Source organism: Hemitrygon akajei, chromosome 7 (assembly GCF_048418815.1).
Source record: "Hemitrygon akajei chromosome 7, sHemAka1.3, whole genome shotgun sequence".
NCBI classification, from domain to species: Eukaryota; Metazoa; Chordata; class Chondrichthyes; order Myliobatiformes; family Dasyatidae; genus Hemitrygon; species Hemitrygon akajei.
In genome coordinates this window covers 10,878,154-10,894,074 of record NC_133130.1, presented here as the reverse complement: position 1 = coordinate 10,894,074, position 15,921 = coordinate 10,878,154, and the positions used below count along the sequence as shown (strand labels likewise).

Below are 15,921 nucleotides of genomic sequence, written 5' to 3'. Positions count from 1 at the left end.
GAATAAACAGTAAACATTTTGGGCCAAGACCCCTCACCATGACTGCCCGACCTGTTGATTTCCTCCAAAATTTTGTGTCTGTTGAACTTAGAGAAATCTAATTTATTGGGGAATAATAAAGTTAATGGCAGGACCCTTAATAGCGTTAACATCTTGGGGATCAAGTGCGTAGCTCACTGAAAGTGGACACACAAGTAGAAAGGATGAAAGATTGCCATCATTAGTTGGAACATTGAACATAAGAGTCCAAAAGCCATGTTGCAGCTCTACAAAACTTTGAGTGGACTACGGGGAGAATCGGGTACTTTTCCCATCAGCCTATGACAGAAAGGATGTAGCTGCTTTGGAGAGAGTGCGGAAGTGGTTTACCAGGATACCGCCCGAGTTGAAGTTATAAGGAGAGGTTGAACAATCTAGCACTGTTTTTGGTGGAGCATCAGAGGCTAAGGGGACCTGGTGGAAGTTCATAAGTGTATGAGAGAGCCACGGCTAGACAGATGGTATTTACCCCCCGCCACCCCCGCACCAAGACTGAAATGCCTAAATTTGAGCATTTGTGTTTAAGGTGAGATGCATGGGACAAATTATTTTTACTTAGTGGTGGGAGTCTGAAACAGGCTGTTGGGATGTTGATGAATATGATAATGGTGCTTGTGTTTAAGAGGTTGTTGATAGGCACACAAATATACAGGTAATAATGGGAAATACAATTACTGACTACTTTATTAGGTACACCGATACACCCGCTTGTTAATGCAAATATATAATCAGCCAATCACGTGGCAGGAACTTAATTTATAAAAACATGCAATAATGCTGAATGAATTTTAGATTGGGGAAGAAATATGATCTAAGTTACTTTGAATGTGGAATGACAATTGATGCCAGAAGGGGTAGTTTGAGTACCTCAAACATAGCTGATCTCCTGGGATTTCCACGCACAGCAATCTGGAGTTTACAGAGAATGTTACAAAAAATCTACATGGTGAATGGCATTTCTGTGTGGGAAAATGTTTTGTTAATGAGCGAGGTCAGAGAAGGATTGCCAGAGTGGTTCAAGCTGACAGGAAGGCATCAGTAACTGAAATGACTACAAATTATAACAGTGGCATGCAGAAATGCACGTCGAACCTTGAAATGATGGATTACAGCAGCAGAAAACCATGAGCATACACTCAGAGGCTACTTTATTCGTCACTGAGCATATGGGAAAAGTATACTGTTAATGGAACAGCATTAACATACAGAAGAATGAAGAAGTCTAAGTCTATAGTTCCCTGAAAGTGTACATATTGTGCAAGAGATAGATCACCTTCATTAACTGGGGCTTTGAATATGAGTCAGGAAGTCATGTTGCAGTTGTATAAAACTTTGAATAGGCTGTACTTGAAGTATCATGTAATTTCTGGTTGCCCCATGACTTTGGAGAGGGTTCAGGCAAAGCTTACCAAAATGCTGCCTGGATTAGAATGTTTGGGCAAGTTAATAAGATTATAGGACCCACTAAGCAAGAGGAAGTTTAGATAAATAGGTTATTTTCTCAGGAGCGCCAGAGAGTGAAGTGAGACCTGATAATGGTTTATAAAATATTGAGAAGTATAAACCAACAGTGGGGGTCTTTTCCACCCAAGGGTGAAATGTCTAATACTAGATGGACTGTGTTATGGTGAGACTTGTGGGGTAAATATTCTTTTGAGTGGTGGGTACCTTGGAACGGCTGTTTAAGAGGTTCTTAACTAGATATGTAAATAGACAAGGAATAAAGGGATATGAGTCATGCGCAGGGAAAAGGGGGAAGGAAATCAATTTAATTCGGCATCACAGCATGATACACAATCACGTTGAGTGATGTCACAACAGAATTGCATTCAACATTAGTAAGACCAAGGAACTAAGGGACTGATTGTGAACTTCAGCAAAGGAAAGTTGGGAGAGCACACCAGTTTTCGTCAACTGGTCAGTAATGGAGAGGGTAAGAAGTTTTGGAATCAACATTCAAATCCATTCAGATGTGTTTGCGGGATCGGGGCCCAGAGCTGAACCGCGAACATCCTAGGAAGTAGCGCTCTCAACTACCTGGGAGACAGGTCAGCAGAGATCTCTCGGTTGTCTGGTTGGCAGGGACACAACGGAGGCTGGTGGCCTGTGTGACAGCCAACCAATCAGAACAAAAAGTTGAACCAATATAAACAGTAGTACTCGGCAGAAACAATAGCCTATTATGCACCTCGACTGCTGATTAAATGTTTGCGACCTTGTTACCAAGCTTAGTGAATAACACTACAAACAGTCAGATCTATCCGGGGCCTAACATAATGTTGCACCAACGTCTGCTGCTATACTTCATTCGGACTTTAAGGAGATTTAGTACGTTCCCAAAGACTCTAGCAAACTTCTACAGCTGTATCATGGAGAGTATTCGAACTTGTTGCATCACTGTCTGTCATGGAGAGGCACAGATCGTTAAATGTCTGCAGAGAGTTGTAGATTCACCCAAATCCCTCTCGGGCACAACACTCTCCACCACCGAGGACATCTTCAAAAGGCGAAGCCTCGAGAAGGCGGCATCCATCGTGAAGGGCCCTCAACATCCACAACATGGCCTCTTATCATTGCTACCAGGAGTCTCCGGACGCACGTGCTGTATATCTTCTTCCCTTTGCCATCAGATTTCTGAACAATCCCTGAACGCATGAACACTACTGCAATATTTTGTTCTCTTTTTCACTATTTATTTATCTAATACATATTTATTATTATAATTTATAATATTTGTATCTATTGCACTGTCACAAAACAACACGTTTCACTCCATATGTCAATGAAATTACAAGTAATTCTGAGCTGACATTGTTGGCTGAAAGGCACATTGCTCCACTGCATTGTTCTGTTTTACATAGCATCATTCAGGAAGTGATGGACATTAGTAAATTCAGTCACCGAGTCAAATCAGAGCACTGATTGGTTATTTTAGGCTATCAGTGAGTGGGGAATGTGGGAATGTTGCAGGAGGTGGAAGATCAGCCGTGCTTTTGATGAACAGTGGAACAGGTTCAGGGGCCGAATGAACCACTCCTGTTCTTATCAACAGACACTGCCCACTGGAAAGGGAGTGGAAGAGTCCCACAGCCAGGCACGGGCATTTTCTGAGTGCCCAAGAGCCAGGAGTAAGACAGTCTTGGAAACAGGGTATAACAATCCCTATCCCACTGTGACCTCACACTCAACATCCTCCTTTCCAAACCCATCCTAGCCCTTCATACCTCACCTTCACCCACAAACCATCCTTCCACATCATTACCTTCCCATGAACCACTCTTTCATCCCACTGACCTCATCCTGCTCCCACCCCCATAGTAAGCTCACTGCACCCCCATCAGACTGCCCTCCCCAACTCTTCACCAACTCCTAAATCACCCACCATCCCCACTGACCAACACCAACAACCTTCACTGGCCTCAGTGCCTTCATCACCCAGCCCCAAAGCTGTGCTCATTGGAAGAATGGACAGACAGCAAGAAAGCTCATACGTTCTTCCCATGAGCTTATGGGTTTCCTCGGGATGCTTCAGTTTGCTCCCACAGTTAGAGGGTCATTGTAAATTGTCCTCTGATTCAGCTCGGAATAAATAAGTGGGTTGCTGGGTGCCATGGCTTGCCTGTTTCACACTACATCTCTAAATAAAATAAATAAAATCATCCGAGATACCCATAGCTTCGATTGTGATACCTTCTTGCAGCTACCATCCGGCAGGGGTACTCTGAATAAAGATTTAAATATTACTTCTCCTTGCTACCTGCTAAATTAAGATGGAACTCTTTTCAGCAAAATAGCATTAGCCTGGAGTGAGATTACTTTGAGAAAGTAAGAGGAGTATAAATCTTAAGGGTAGGCAAAAACAAATGATGCTTATCTAAGGAAGGTGAGATTACTCTGCAGGCTCTGGTAACAAGTGGTGCCTTATTATGGGAAAGGGCTAAAGGGCTACTGGTATGCATTTAGCAGGGTATATAAAGGGAGACAATTTTTTAAGCAGAAGGAAATATTCTCTTTGGATGGCTAATAGGTAATGATAGCTCAAAGGATTGGTGACAGGGACAAGGGGAGAGGAGAGAGGGAGAAAGGAAGATGCATGAACATTTTTGGGTCTGCAAATCCCTTGGGCATTCTGCTGATCAGCCCATTCAGTGAATAGTTTTCTCTCTGTACTGCTACATGTGGTGAACTACATATACCTGTCTGGACACACCCCCCCTGCTGACTGCTCATGTGGCTCCTCCCACAGACCCCGGTATAAAGGCGATTGGGGCCTGAGCCCTGCCTCTCAGTCTCCAGGATGTAGCACGGTGTCAATTGCTGCTTGTTCTTTCTTCCAGTCAATAAAAGCCAATATCTTGCCTCATGTCTCAGAGAGTTATTGATGGTGCATCACCACGTCATGAACTATCTGGTTTCTTTTTGCATTGCAGGTATAGATAATTCCATTAAGGTGATTTCTTGCAGTTAAACACCGGTATAATGCATCCTTTGCTTGTGAATACATACGCGAATGTCTCTTGCTGAATCAGAAAAAAGAACAGAATGAATTTTAAAATATTGTCATTAGAGGTGCAGAAGTCTAACATCCCACATGACCATGGTCCTGACCAGCTACTTTCTTCTAACTATTTGGTTGAACCCTAGTCACTACAGGTTAGCAACACATTGAACACTTTGCACTAAAATGAGCTCTATCCTTATTCTCATTGTGTTCTCCCTCAGTGCATAATTTGTATCATTTGTTTTTCTTTTTTTAAATTTTTTTTATTGAGTTTTCAAATGATTACAGAAAGAAAGAAAGAAAAATATCAACCCTTCCCCCCCTCTCCTTAACCCCTCCGCCCAAACATATCCCTATAGAAAGAAAGAAAAAGAAAGAGAAGAAAGAAAGGAAGAAAGAATGCCTGGATATCGGAAGATCCCCACATGCTCCAAGGAGTTCATAATAGCTTTAGTATATATATTTATTTCTTTCCCCAAATAACCAATAATTTTATCTTTGGAGCACCTATATATTTAATCCTGTCTTTTGTAAATAAGGGCGCCAAATTTTCAGAAATGTTTATAGTTATCTCTTAAATTATAAGTAATTTTTTCAAGTGGAATACAGCTGAAAATTTCATTCTTCCAACGATCTATACTTAAGTATGAATCCAATTTCCAAGTAACTGCAATAGCCTTTTTGGCTACTGCCAATGCAATTTTTATGAATTCTTTCTGATATTTATTCAATTTGGGTTTCAGTTTTATCCCTTCAATATCACCTAATAAAAATAATATTGGGTTATGCGGAAGTTGTGTTCCAATAATTTGTTCCAGTAAAACTCTTAAATTTGTCCAAAAAGGTTGAATTTTAGAACAAGACTAAGTAGAGTGTAATAAAGTACCAATTTCTTGATTACATTGGAAACATTGATCAGATAAATTTGGGTTTAATTTATTTTTTTTTTTGTGGTGTAATATATAATTGATGTAAAAAATTATATTGCACTAATCTTAACCAGACATTTGTTGTATTTGTCATACTGTCAAGACATAGTCTTGACCAACTTGTTTCTTCAATTTTAATATTCAAGTCAGTTTCCGATTTTTGTCTTGACTTATGAATTCCTTGTTTAATTGCCTGTTTTTGAATCAAACTATACATACAAGAAATAATTTTTAAAATTTTTCCTTTTTGAATTAAAGTTTCCATTTCATTAGGTTTTGGCAATAAAATTGTTTGACCCAATTTATCTCTTAAATAAGCCCTTAATTGGAAATAACAAAAAAGAGTGTTGTTTGATATTTTGTATTTATTCTTTAATTGATCAAATGACATTAATGTACCTCCTTCAAACCAATCTCCTATATATCTAATCCCTTTTTGAAACCAGTTGTATAACAGTTGATTATCCATTGTAAAAGGAATGTTTATTTTGAATTAAAGATCACTTTGCTAATAAAGATTTCCTTATCTCATCGTCAACATTTATTTTATTCCATAGATCAATCAAATGTTTTAATATAGGAGATTCTTTCTTTTCCTGTATCCATTTAGATTCCCATTTATATATAAAATCTTCTGGTGTATTTTCTCCTATTTTATCTAGTTCTATTCTAATCCATGCCGGCTTATCTTTATCAAAAAAAGATGCAATAAATCTACATTGATTTGCTTTATAATAATTCTTAAAGTTTGGAAGTTGTAACCATCCTAGATCAAATTTCCATGTCAATTTTTCCAACAATATTCTTGACATCTTACCTTTCCAAAGGAACTTCCTCACATATTTATTTAACTCTTGAAAAAACTTCTGGGGTAGTTGTATTGGTAGTGTTTGGAATAAGTATTGTAATCTAGGGAATATATTCATTTTTACGGCATTTACTCTGCCTACTCATGTTATTGGTAATATCATCCATTTGTCAAGATCTTGAATTTTTTTCAATAATGGTAAATAATTTAATTTATATAGGTTCTTTATATCATTATCAACTCTTATACCTAAATATTTTATTCCATTTATCGGCCATCTAAATTGAGTTATTAATCGACATTGACTATAATCTCCTTTAGTAAGAGGTAGAATTCCACTTTTATCCCAATTTATTTTGTAGCCTGATATTTTCCCATATTCTTCCAATCTAGAAGATAATTTATGCAGCAAATACAATGGGTTTGTTAAATAAAGCAGAACATCATCAGCAAATAAGTTAATCTTGTATTCCTCCTGGTTAACTCTGAAACCCTTAATATCTGGGTCCGTTCTAATTAATTCAGCTAATGGTTCTATCGCCAACACAAATAAAGCAGGTGATAATGGACAACCTTGCCTAGTTGATCTTGTTAACTGAAATGGTGTTGAAATTTGACCATTTGTCACTACTTTAGCTTTGGGATTAGTATTTAAGGTTTTAATCCATTTTATAAACGACACTCTTAATCCATATTTTTCCAATACCTTAAATAAAAAATCCCATTCCAATCTATCAAATGCTTTTTCTGCAGCTAAAGCAACTGCCACACTTATTTTCTCCCTCTTTTGTGCCAAATGAATTAAGCTAAGTAACCGGGTTACATTATCTGCCGATTGTCTATTCTTGATAACTCCTGTTTGATCCATATGTATTAATTTTGGTAGGGATTTAGATAATCTACTAGATAAAATTTTTGCTATTATTTTATAGTCAGTGTTTAACAAAGAAATAGGTCTATATGATGTTGGCTTTAAAAGATCTCTATCTTTTTTTGGCAATACTATTAAAATAGCTGTCGAAAAAGATTCTGGAAGATTATGCGTTCTTTCCGGTTGATGTATTAACTCCATAAAAGGAGGAATTAGTAAATCTTTAAACTTTTTGTAAAATTTGGGCAGAAAACCATCTTCTCCTGGGGATTTATTACTCTGAAGTGATCCTAGAGCTTCTTCGACTTCTTTTAATGTAAAAGGCGTATCTCATCCCTTCTGTTCCAAATTCAATTTTGGAAGAGTTAGTAGTGATAAAAACCTTTCTATCTTGACATTATCATTTTGTGATTCTGACTGATACAGTTCGGAATAAAGATTCTTAAAAGTTTCGTTAATTTCTAAAGGTTTATAAGTAATTTTGTTTACACTTGTTCTAATTGCATTTATCTTTTTGAACGTCTGGTCTGTTTTTAACTGCCAAGCAAGAACCTTATGTGATCTTTACCTAGTTCGTAATATCTCTGTTTAGTTCTCATAATTGCTTTTTCTGTTCGATATGTCTGAAGTGTATTATATTGTAACCTCTTGTTAACAAGTTTTCTTCATTTTTCTTCTGTCATATATCTTTGAGGTTATTTTTCTAATTTTGTAATCTCTTTTTCCAATTGATCTATTTCTATCATATATTCCTTCTTTATTTTAGAGGTGTTACTTATTATCTGGCCTCTCAAATATGCCTTCATTGCTTCCCACAATGTAAATTTATCATGAACTGAATGTGAATTTGTATCTAAAAAAAACTGAATCTGCTTTTTCATAAAATCACAAAAATCTTGACATTTTAATAATATTGAATTAAATCTCCATCTATAAATCAATTCCTCTTTATCTATCATTATCATTGTCATTATCAAAGGAGAATGATCTGACAATATTCTTGCTTTATATTCCATATTTTTCACTCTGTCTTGAATATTCGTTGATAATAGGAAAAAATCTATCCTTGAATAAGTTTTGTGTCTATTTGAATAAAATGAATAATCTCTTTATTTTGGATTAATTCTTCTCCATATATCAATCAAATTTAGATCTTTCATCAATGATAAAGTTAATTTTGCTACTTTTGATTTTGTAACAACCATTGTTGATCTTTCTAAAACTGGATCTAGACAAAAGTTAAAATCTCCACCTATTAATATTTTGTCACGTGCATCAGCCAAACTCGGAAAGACCTCTTGTATAAATTTTACATTATTTTCATTTGGTGCATAAATATTCATAAGAGTCCATAGTTCTGAAAAAATTTGACAATGTATAATTACATATCTCCCTGCCGAAACAATTAATACATTTTGTATTTTAATTGGTAAAGTTTTATTAACCAAAATTGCAACTCCTCTCACCTTTGAGTTAAATGAAGCTGCAATAACATTTCCAACCCAATCTCTTTTAAATTTCTGATGTTCTATCTCTGTTAAGTGTGTTTCTGTAAAAAAGCTATATCTATTTTCATTTTCTTAATATATGTTAAAATTCTTTTTCTTTTCACCGGTCCATTAAGCCCATTAACATTAAAACTTAAAAAAATTCAGTAAATTAGTCATTGTTTTTAATAGGGTTACTCCAATCTATAATAATACCTAATCTTTCAACTTTCGTGGTACCTTGGGGAATCTTTTTAAAATTTTCCATGTTGCTATATGTCTCCCCACTGATCATTCAGGCAAAGAAAGAAAGATAGAAGTACAATAGATTATAAAGAAAAAAACAAAATACCCCCCTACTAATGTTGTGGATAAAAAAAACACATTACCCCCCTCTGTTGTACGGGTCATAGCAATCACCATGATTACACACGTGAATCCCATAGCAATTGATCCGAAGTTCCCCCAGCTCCCCCGTAACATAAAAAGTATATATATGAGAAGAAAAAAGATAATATCACTACTCTCAATTAATATTTCTCAAATTTTTACCTTTCTCCCCTGTATCATATAATTAAGAATATATTTAAATATTCTTCTGTCCTTAAATGTCTATCAATTTCATTCACTGTCCCTGTCTTCATCTTTAATCCATTTCGCTTTTAAACCTTTGGGTGTAGTTAGTGAATATTTGGGAGTTTTTGTGCAAACTCTTCCACGTCTCGATAATCAGTAAAAAATCTTCTTCTTCCATCATCCAAAAAAATTATCAGTGTTGCTGGGTGATGCATTATAAATTTATAACCCTTTTCCCATAAAACATTTTTCGCTGGGTTAAATTCCTTCTTTCTCTTCAAAAGGCTATAACTTATATGAGGATAGAAAAGAACTATTTTCCCTTCTATCATCAATGGCCTGTTTCTCTTTCTGGCACATTAGGCAGCCGCCTTCTGGATCTTTTCTTTATCTTGACATCTTAAGCATTTTATCAAGATTGATTGTGGATTTTGATCAACTTGAGGTCTTGATCTTAAGGCTCTGTGAGCCCTTTCAGTTTCAATTAACTGAGTTCCTTTTCCATTTCCAAGTTTTCCGGTATCCATTTTTGAAAAAAAATTATTGGATCTTCTCCTTCTATACCTTTAAGTCCAACAATCTTAATATTATTTAATCTGCTAAAATTTTCAAGCATGTCCACTTTTTCCAACAACTTTTTTTTCTGATGTCCAGGCAGAAATATTATCTTCCATTTTATTCATTCTTTCAACGATGTCTCCCATTGTTTCTTCCAAGTCTGACATTCTCTTATCCATTTTGTTCTGTCTTTTTATCATTTTGTCAAACATAATCTTCATATTTTAAATATATTTTCTATTGCTTTTAATGCATTTAATTTTTCTAATTTATGCATTATTTGCATCAAAGTTTTTCCTATATCGCCAGAAAAACTTTTACCTCCATCTTCGTCTGATTTACCCAGAGGATCTGAATCCAGCTCAAATTCACTTTCACTTCCGGTTTCAATCATAACTGGGATTTGTAGTTCAGGTTTCTCGCGTTTGCGCATGCTCCTTCCTTCGCGTTTGCGCAATTCTTGTTAGTCTTTTTCTTTAGAGATGGTTGATGTTTCCGCAGTTTCCTGTTCTGTATTGCCGGAGATAAGATGTACTTGAGCCCGTGGTTCTTTCATGGCGAAAGGCCTTGATTCTGTTTCAACTTGCGTTGTCTTCAAGGTAGTAGTTTTCTTCTACTTCTGTTTATGAGACATAGCTTGAAACAATCCTGAGTAGTTTATAAGTAACTTTTAGAAAGTATTTACTAAATTTTCTTCACTTAAACATTAATTTACTGATTTTTTATGAGAGCTGGATTTCCATGTCTCGATCCTATGTCATCACGTGACATCCCCCCATTTGTTTTTCTTATGAATGCTGCTAACATGCTACTCCATTCCTGTAATGCTGCTGCATTGCACCTTTGTGCACGTGTGCTTGTGATGTCATTGATGTCAACAGTCCCATCATGACCTCAAACTCCTCAATCTCTTTGTGGTCATCCTTGCCCCTGGTTCTCACCGTTCCATCAGTTTTAACTGGTAATAATTGGGTTAAAATCTCCATGTGCTATACTAAGTGTGAATACTCCCACATCCTGTCTGTGCTCTCATTCAACCACACCAGATATCTACCCCTGACAGAATGTTCTCAATAATGGAGGTATGTACAGGATAAACAAGTACCGGCTTCACCCAGGGTGTAGCTGAGTGACTTCCAAGGGGAAATTGGACAAATACAAACTTTGTATTCAAAAAGGAAAGTCTAGCTGAAGAGCACATATGTAAATAACTTCAGTGATTCCAATTAACAGCACAGACATAATGTAATGAATGGTCTTCTTCAGTTCTTTATACCACTGGGGTTAACCTGGTGATTTACCCAATAACTGCATTAGCTCATAATCATCATCATTATGTGCCATGTTGTATGATGTCTTCCATCTACTGGCCATGATTGCTCTTGACAAATGTTGCTACAGTAGTGGTTTGCCATTGCTTTCTTCTGGGCAGTGTCTTTACAAGACAGGTGATCCCTTTATCAATACTCTTCTAAGGTTGTCTGCCTGGTGTCAGTGTTCACATAACCAGGACTTGTGATATGCACCAGTTGTTCATACATCCATCCATCACCTGCTCATTCGGCTTTGTGTGACCCTGAGCGGGGCAAAGCAGCTGCTATAACTTGCCCAAGGGCGACCTGCAGGGCAGAGACATATCTCTGTCCTGCATCTCCTTAATATCAGTTTACAATATCAGTTGCCATTTTAAAAAGTTCAATTTACTTCAGAAGATGGAGATTGTTGGAAACACTCAGCAGGTTAGGAAACCAATAATGTTTCTAGTCGAAGACTTTTCTTCAGAACAGAGAAGAGATGTGTGTGTGTGTGTGTGTGTGTGTGTGTGTGTGTGTGTGTGTGTGTGTGTGTGTGTGTGTGTGTGTGTGTGTGTGTGTGTGTGTGTGTGTGTGTGTGTGTGTGTGTGTGTGTGTCTGTGTGTGTTGGTGAGGGGGGAGGACAGCAAAGGGATTGTCTGAAACAGGGTGCTGTCCAGGAGGGTCCATGATGTTGGTCCACTTGAGAGGGAGGGGGAGTCACTGAGTCATTGCTTGCTAATTTCAGCCGATCTCTGAGGGGTGTGTACAGAGTAATGAGTGTGCAAGCATACAGCAACAAGACCTGACGAAGGGTCTCAGCCCAAAACGTCGACAGCGCTTCTCCCTATAGATGCTGCCTACCCTGCTGTGTTCTACCAGCATTTTGTGTGTGTTGTTGTTTGAATTTCCAGCATCTGCAGATTTCCTCATGTTTGCTCTTTAAATACAGCAACAAACTGTTCTGCAACAGAGACAATGCTGGAGAAAATGGACATGATGTGACAGCCTTCATTATTCGGGAGTTAAGTTCAAGAGCCGTGAGGTAATGCTACAGGTCTCTGAAACTCCAGTTCGAGCACACATAGAATATTGTGTTTGTTCTCAAGGCATGTGGAAGCTTTAGAAAACGTGCAGAGGAGATTTAGCAGGATGCTACCTGGATTAAGGGGCAGTTTTATGAGGATACATTGAGCAAACTAGGGCTTTTTTGCTTAGGAGCAAAGGATGATAAAATGTGAATTGATTGAAATGTACAAGATTAGAAGAGGCGTAGATTGAATGGGCGTCCAAAGACTTCTTCACAAAATGAAAATGACTAGGGTATGATTAGGAATAATCAGCATGGCTTTGTCAAATCCAGGCCGTGCTTATGAGCCCGATTGAATTTTTTGAGGATGTGACTAAACACGTTGATGAGGGTAGAGCAGTAGATGTAGTGTACTTGTAGCAAGCATTTGATCAGGTCCCCCATGCAAAGCTTATTCAGAAAGTAAGGCAGCAAGGGATCCAAGGGGACACTGCTTTGTGGCTCAGAGATGGCTTGCCCACAGAAGGCAAAGACTAGTTGTAGATGGGTCATATTTTGCATGGAGGTCGGTGACCAGTGGTGTACCTCAGGGATCTGTTCTAGGAACCCCTTCTTTTCATGATTTTTAGAAATGGCCTGGCTGAGGAAGTGGAGGAATGGATTAGTAAATTTGCTGATGACACAGAAGTTGGCGGTTTTTTGGATAGTGTGGAGGCTGTGAGAAGTTACAGAGGGATATTGATAGGATGCAAAACTAGGCTGAGAAGTGGCAGATGGAGTTCAACCTAGATAAGTATGAGGTGGTTCATTTTGGTAGGACTTCATCTACTGTGAGATTGAGCTTAAGAGCCATGAGGTAATGTTGCAGCTACATAGGACCCTGGTCAGACCCCACTTAGAGTACTGTGCTCAGTTCTGATCATCTCACTACAGAAAGGATGTGGAAACTATAGAAAGGGTGCAGAGAAAATTTACAAGGATGTTGCTTGGATTGGGGAGCATGGCTTATGAGAAAAGGTTGACTGAACTTGGCCATTTCTCCTTGGAGCGGCAGAGGATGAAAGGTAACCTGATAGAGGTTTAACAATGATGAGAGGCATTGATCATGTGGATGGTCAGAAGTTTTTCCCCAGGGCTGAAATGACTAACACGAGAGGACACAGTGTTATGGTGCTTGGAAGTAGGTACAGAGGAGATGTCAGGGGTAAGTTTTTACGCAGAGAGTGGTGAGTGCGTGGAATGGGCTGCCAGTGACAGTGGTTGAGGTGGATATGATGGGGTCTTTTAAGAGACTCCTGGATAGGCACATGGAGCTTAGAAAAGTAAAGGGCTATGGGTAACTCTAGGTAATTTCTAAAGTAAGTACATGTTTGGCACAGCATTGTGGGCCAAAGGGCCTGTATTTTGCTGTAGGTTTTCTATGTCTCTATGTTTCTATGACTAATACGAGAAGGCATAATTTTAAAGTGATAGGCAGAAAGCATGGGGGGGGGGGGTGGAAAGGAAGGTGACGTCAGAGGTAGGTACTTCACACAGAGAGTGGTAGGTACCGGAAATACACTGCTCAGGTGGTGATAGAGACAGATATATTAGGGTAATTTTAGATATTGTGAAATAAGAACAATGACAATAGCAAAATGGAAGGGTCATAAAACTGAACTATTAGATTGATCTCAGAATAGATTAAAAGGTCAGTACACCCTTCTGGGCTAAGAGACATAGTGTGCTGTACTTTCCTATGTTCGATGGACTGTGTGTTCCACTCAGAGGGCCAAGCAGCATCTGGATAGGGAGGACTTAGAAGTTTGCACTTGTTAGTTACTGCTGGGTGCGTTGTCTCAGAAGTGGTCCTCCGTTTGTGCCCTGTTCCTTTCCTTCAGTCTGGGTAGCGTGTTCCCCAGAGTGTGAAGGACAGAGCAGACTTGTGTTGCCATCAGCAGGAACTCGTTGCCTGGCACCCTCTCCTGGACTTGTTCACAGGCCTTGACAATCAGGGGTATGACTGGGCCCAGGCTATACAGGTTCTGGCTCTGGGTTTCCAGCACCTTCACGTGTCCGTGGAGGGTGGACAGGTACTGGGTGCAGCTCCTGAGTTGGCACTGTGCCTCGGCCAGCGAAGTGCGCATCTGCTTAAGCTCTAGCAGCTCCCCCTTCACCTTGCTCAGTGCCTCGGCCGCCTTCTCCGCCTCCCTCTCCAGTTCCGGTACTCGCTCCTCGATCCGAGCCAGCTCCTCCTCGTCCTTCTTGATGCCCGCCACCACCTGCGCGAGCTCCTCCGAGGCCGCCTCCGCTTCCGACTTCCTGTACACTCGCTCCTTCTCAAAGGACACCGCCATGGGGATCCCTGCAAAAAGACGCACAACAGCATTGAGGCTGCTTACGCGTGGGAGGGGGAGCTGGGGGGGGATGTCTTTGGGGTTCTAACATTTAACTGTCATTCATTCTCTGGGGAACTCCTCTGTTTTCATGGATGGTTGTGAAGAAGAAGAATTTCAGGATGTGTATTGTATACATTTCTCTGACATTAAATGTACCCGTTGAAATCTATTGAACAGGCAGACCAGACCCTTCCTGCTTCTGCCCACAAACCCCACCCATCATATCTAACAAACACAGACTGAACCCACGACTGTCTCCCCTTGTCTTCACCACCTCCTAGTCCATGCCTGATTTATAAGCAACTTTATCCTTCAGCTCTCTATCCCAGCGCGCTGTGATTAATGAGTCCACAGGGGAGGTCAAAGGCCCAATGTCTGTGAGTCCAAGACCACCCGAGGCCTACCACAGCCTGTCCAGTGGTTGGAGGATGGCATATCTGCGGTGTTTGTTGTGTTATGTGTTGTTCTGCCGAGCATGGGTGAGCATGGTTAGTCTGCAGTGGAATTGGTGGCCGCACTTGCGGGCTGGCCCAGAACATGCTTGGGTGTGTTGTTCATTAACACAAGTGATGCATCTCACTGCACATTTTGATGCACGTGTGATAAACAAACCCGATTCCCTATTCATTGAAGCTGTCTGAGCTGCTGAGTTCCTCCAGCGTTTTGTGTGTGTTGTTCAGATACAGTTTCTGATTGAGATTCAGGTTCGTCGACATTTCAGGATGAGAACATCCATCAGGACTGGAAAGGAAAGGGCAAGAAGCCAGAAATAACAAGGCAGAGGGAGGGAGGAAGTACAAAGTGCCTTTCTCTTCATAGAAAAACACTTGGACAAATTTCCTGAAAGGAAAAGTTTAGAGTGATATGAGGAGTTGTGATGATCACATTTGATTTTATTTTTAGAAACATTGCAAATAATTGTTATTTTTCCTGGAAATGTGATGCTTTGTGCCAGGAATGTCGATGCAAGGAAGCATCATTGCACCTATTTCAAGTTCTTGGATCTTGGACCCTTCTCTGGAAAGGGGTGACCTGTACAAGAGGGATGAGAAATTCCAATAGAGACATAGAAAATTGCAGCACAGAAATAGACCCTTTGGCCCATCCAGTCTGTGCTGAACTGTTATTCTGCCTAATCCCTGTATCTGGTCCAAAGCCCATCATGCACCACACAATAATGTATTAACCAAATGTGTCTAAAATGCTGAAATCGCTTCCACTGATGTCTCATTCTACAATCTGAGTGAAAAAGGTCTCCCTCCTTTTACCTTTTACACTTAACCCCTAGCTTGTAGTTCTGAGCTCACCTAACCTCAGTGAGCATATCTTTAACATGAGATTGGGGAAGTTTAATGGAGATGTGTGGGGCCTATTTTTACGCAGATATGTGGGTGAAGGGTGAAAATGAAGCTCGCACCACAGTGGAATTCAAGAAGCTGTTAGTTAGATGCT

General features: G+C 39.3%; 1 protein-coding gene across 2 annotated transcripts in view; it reads right to left on the bottom strand.

Annotated features, from left to right (window-relative positions):
* Window positions 1–231: 231 nt before the first annotated feature.
* Window positions 232–15,921, bottom strand: part of LOC140730222 (uncharacterized) — a 31,368-nt gene continuing 15,678 nt past the window's right edge. The window contains exons 3-4 of one of the 2 annotated variants that reach the window (XM_073050386.1): window positions 14,248–14,435; window positions 232–4,559 (exon numbers count right to left, since the gene is read on the bottom strand). In XM_073050386.1, coding sequence (XP_072906487.1) covers window positions 4,485–4,559; window positions 14,248–14,435 — 263 coding nt within the window. In that variant the 3' untranslated portion in view covers window positions 232–4,484. Of the gene's footprint in view, window positions 4,560–9,199; window positions 14,436–15,921 lie in introns of those variants that run through there. The other variant, XM_073050385.1, reaches the window with a different exon arrangement.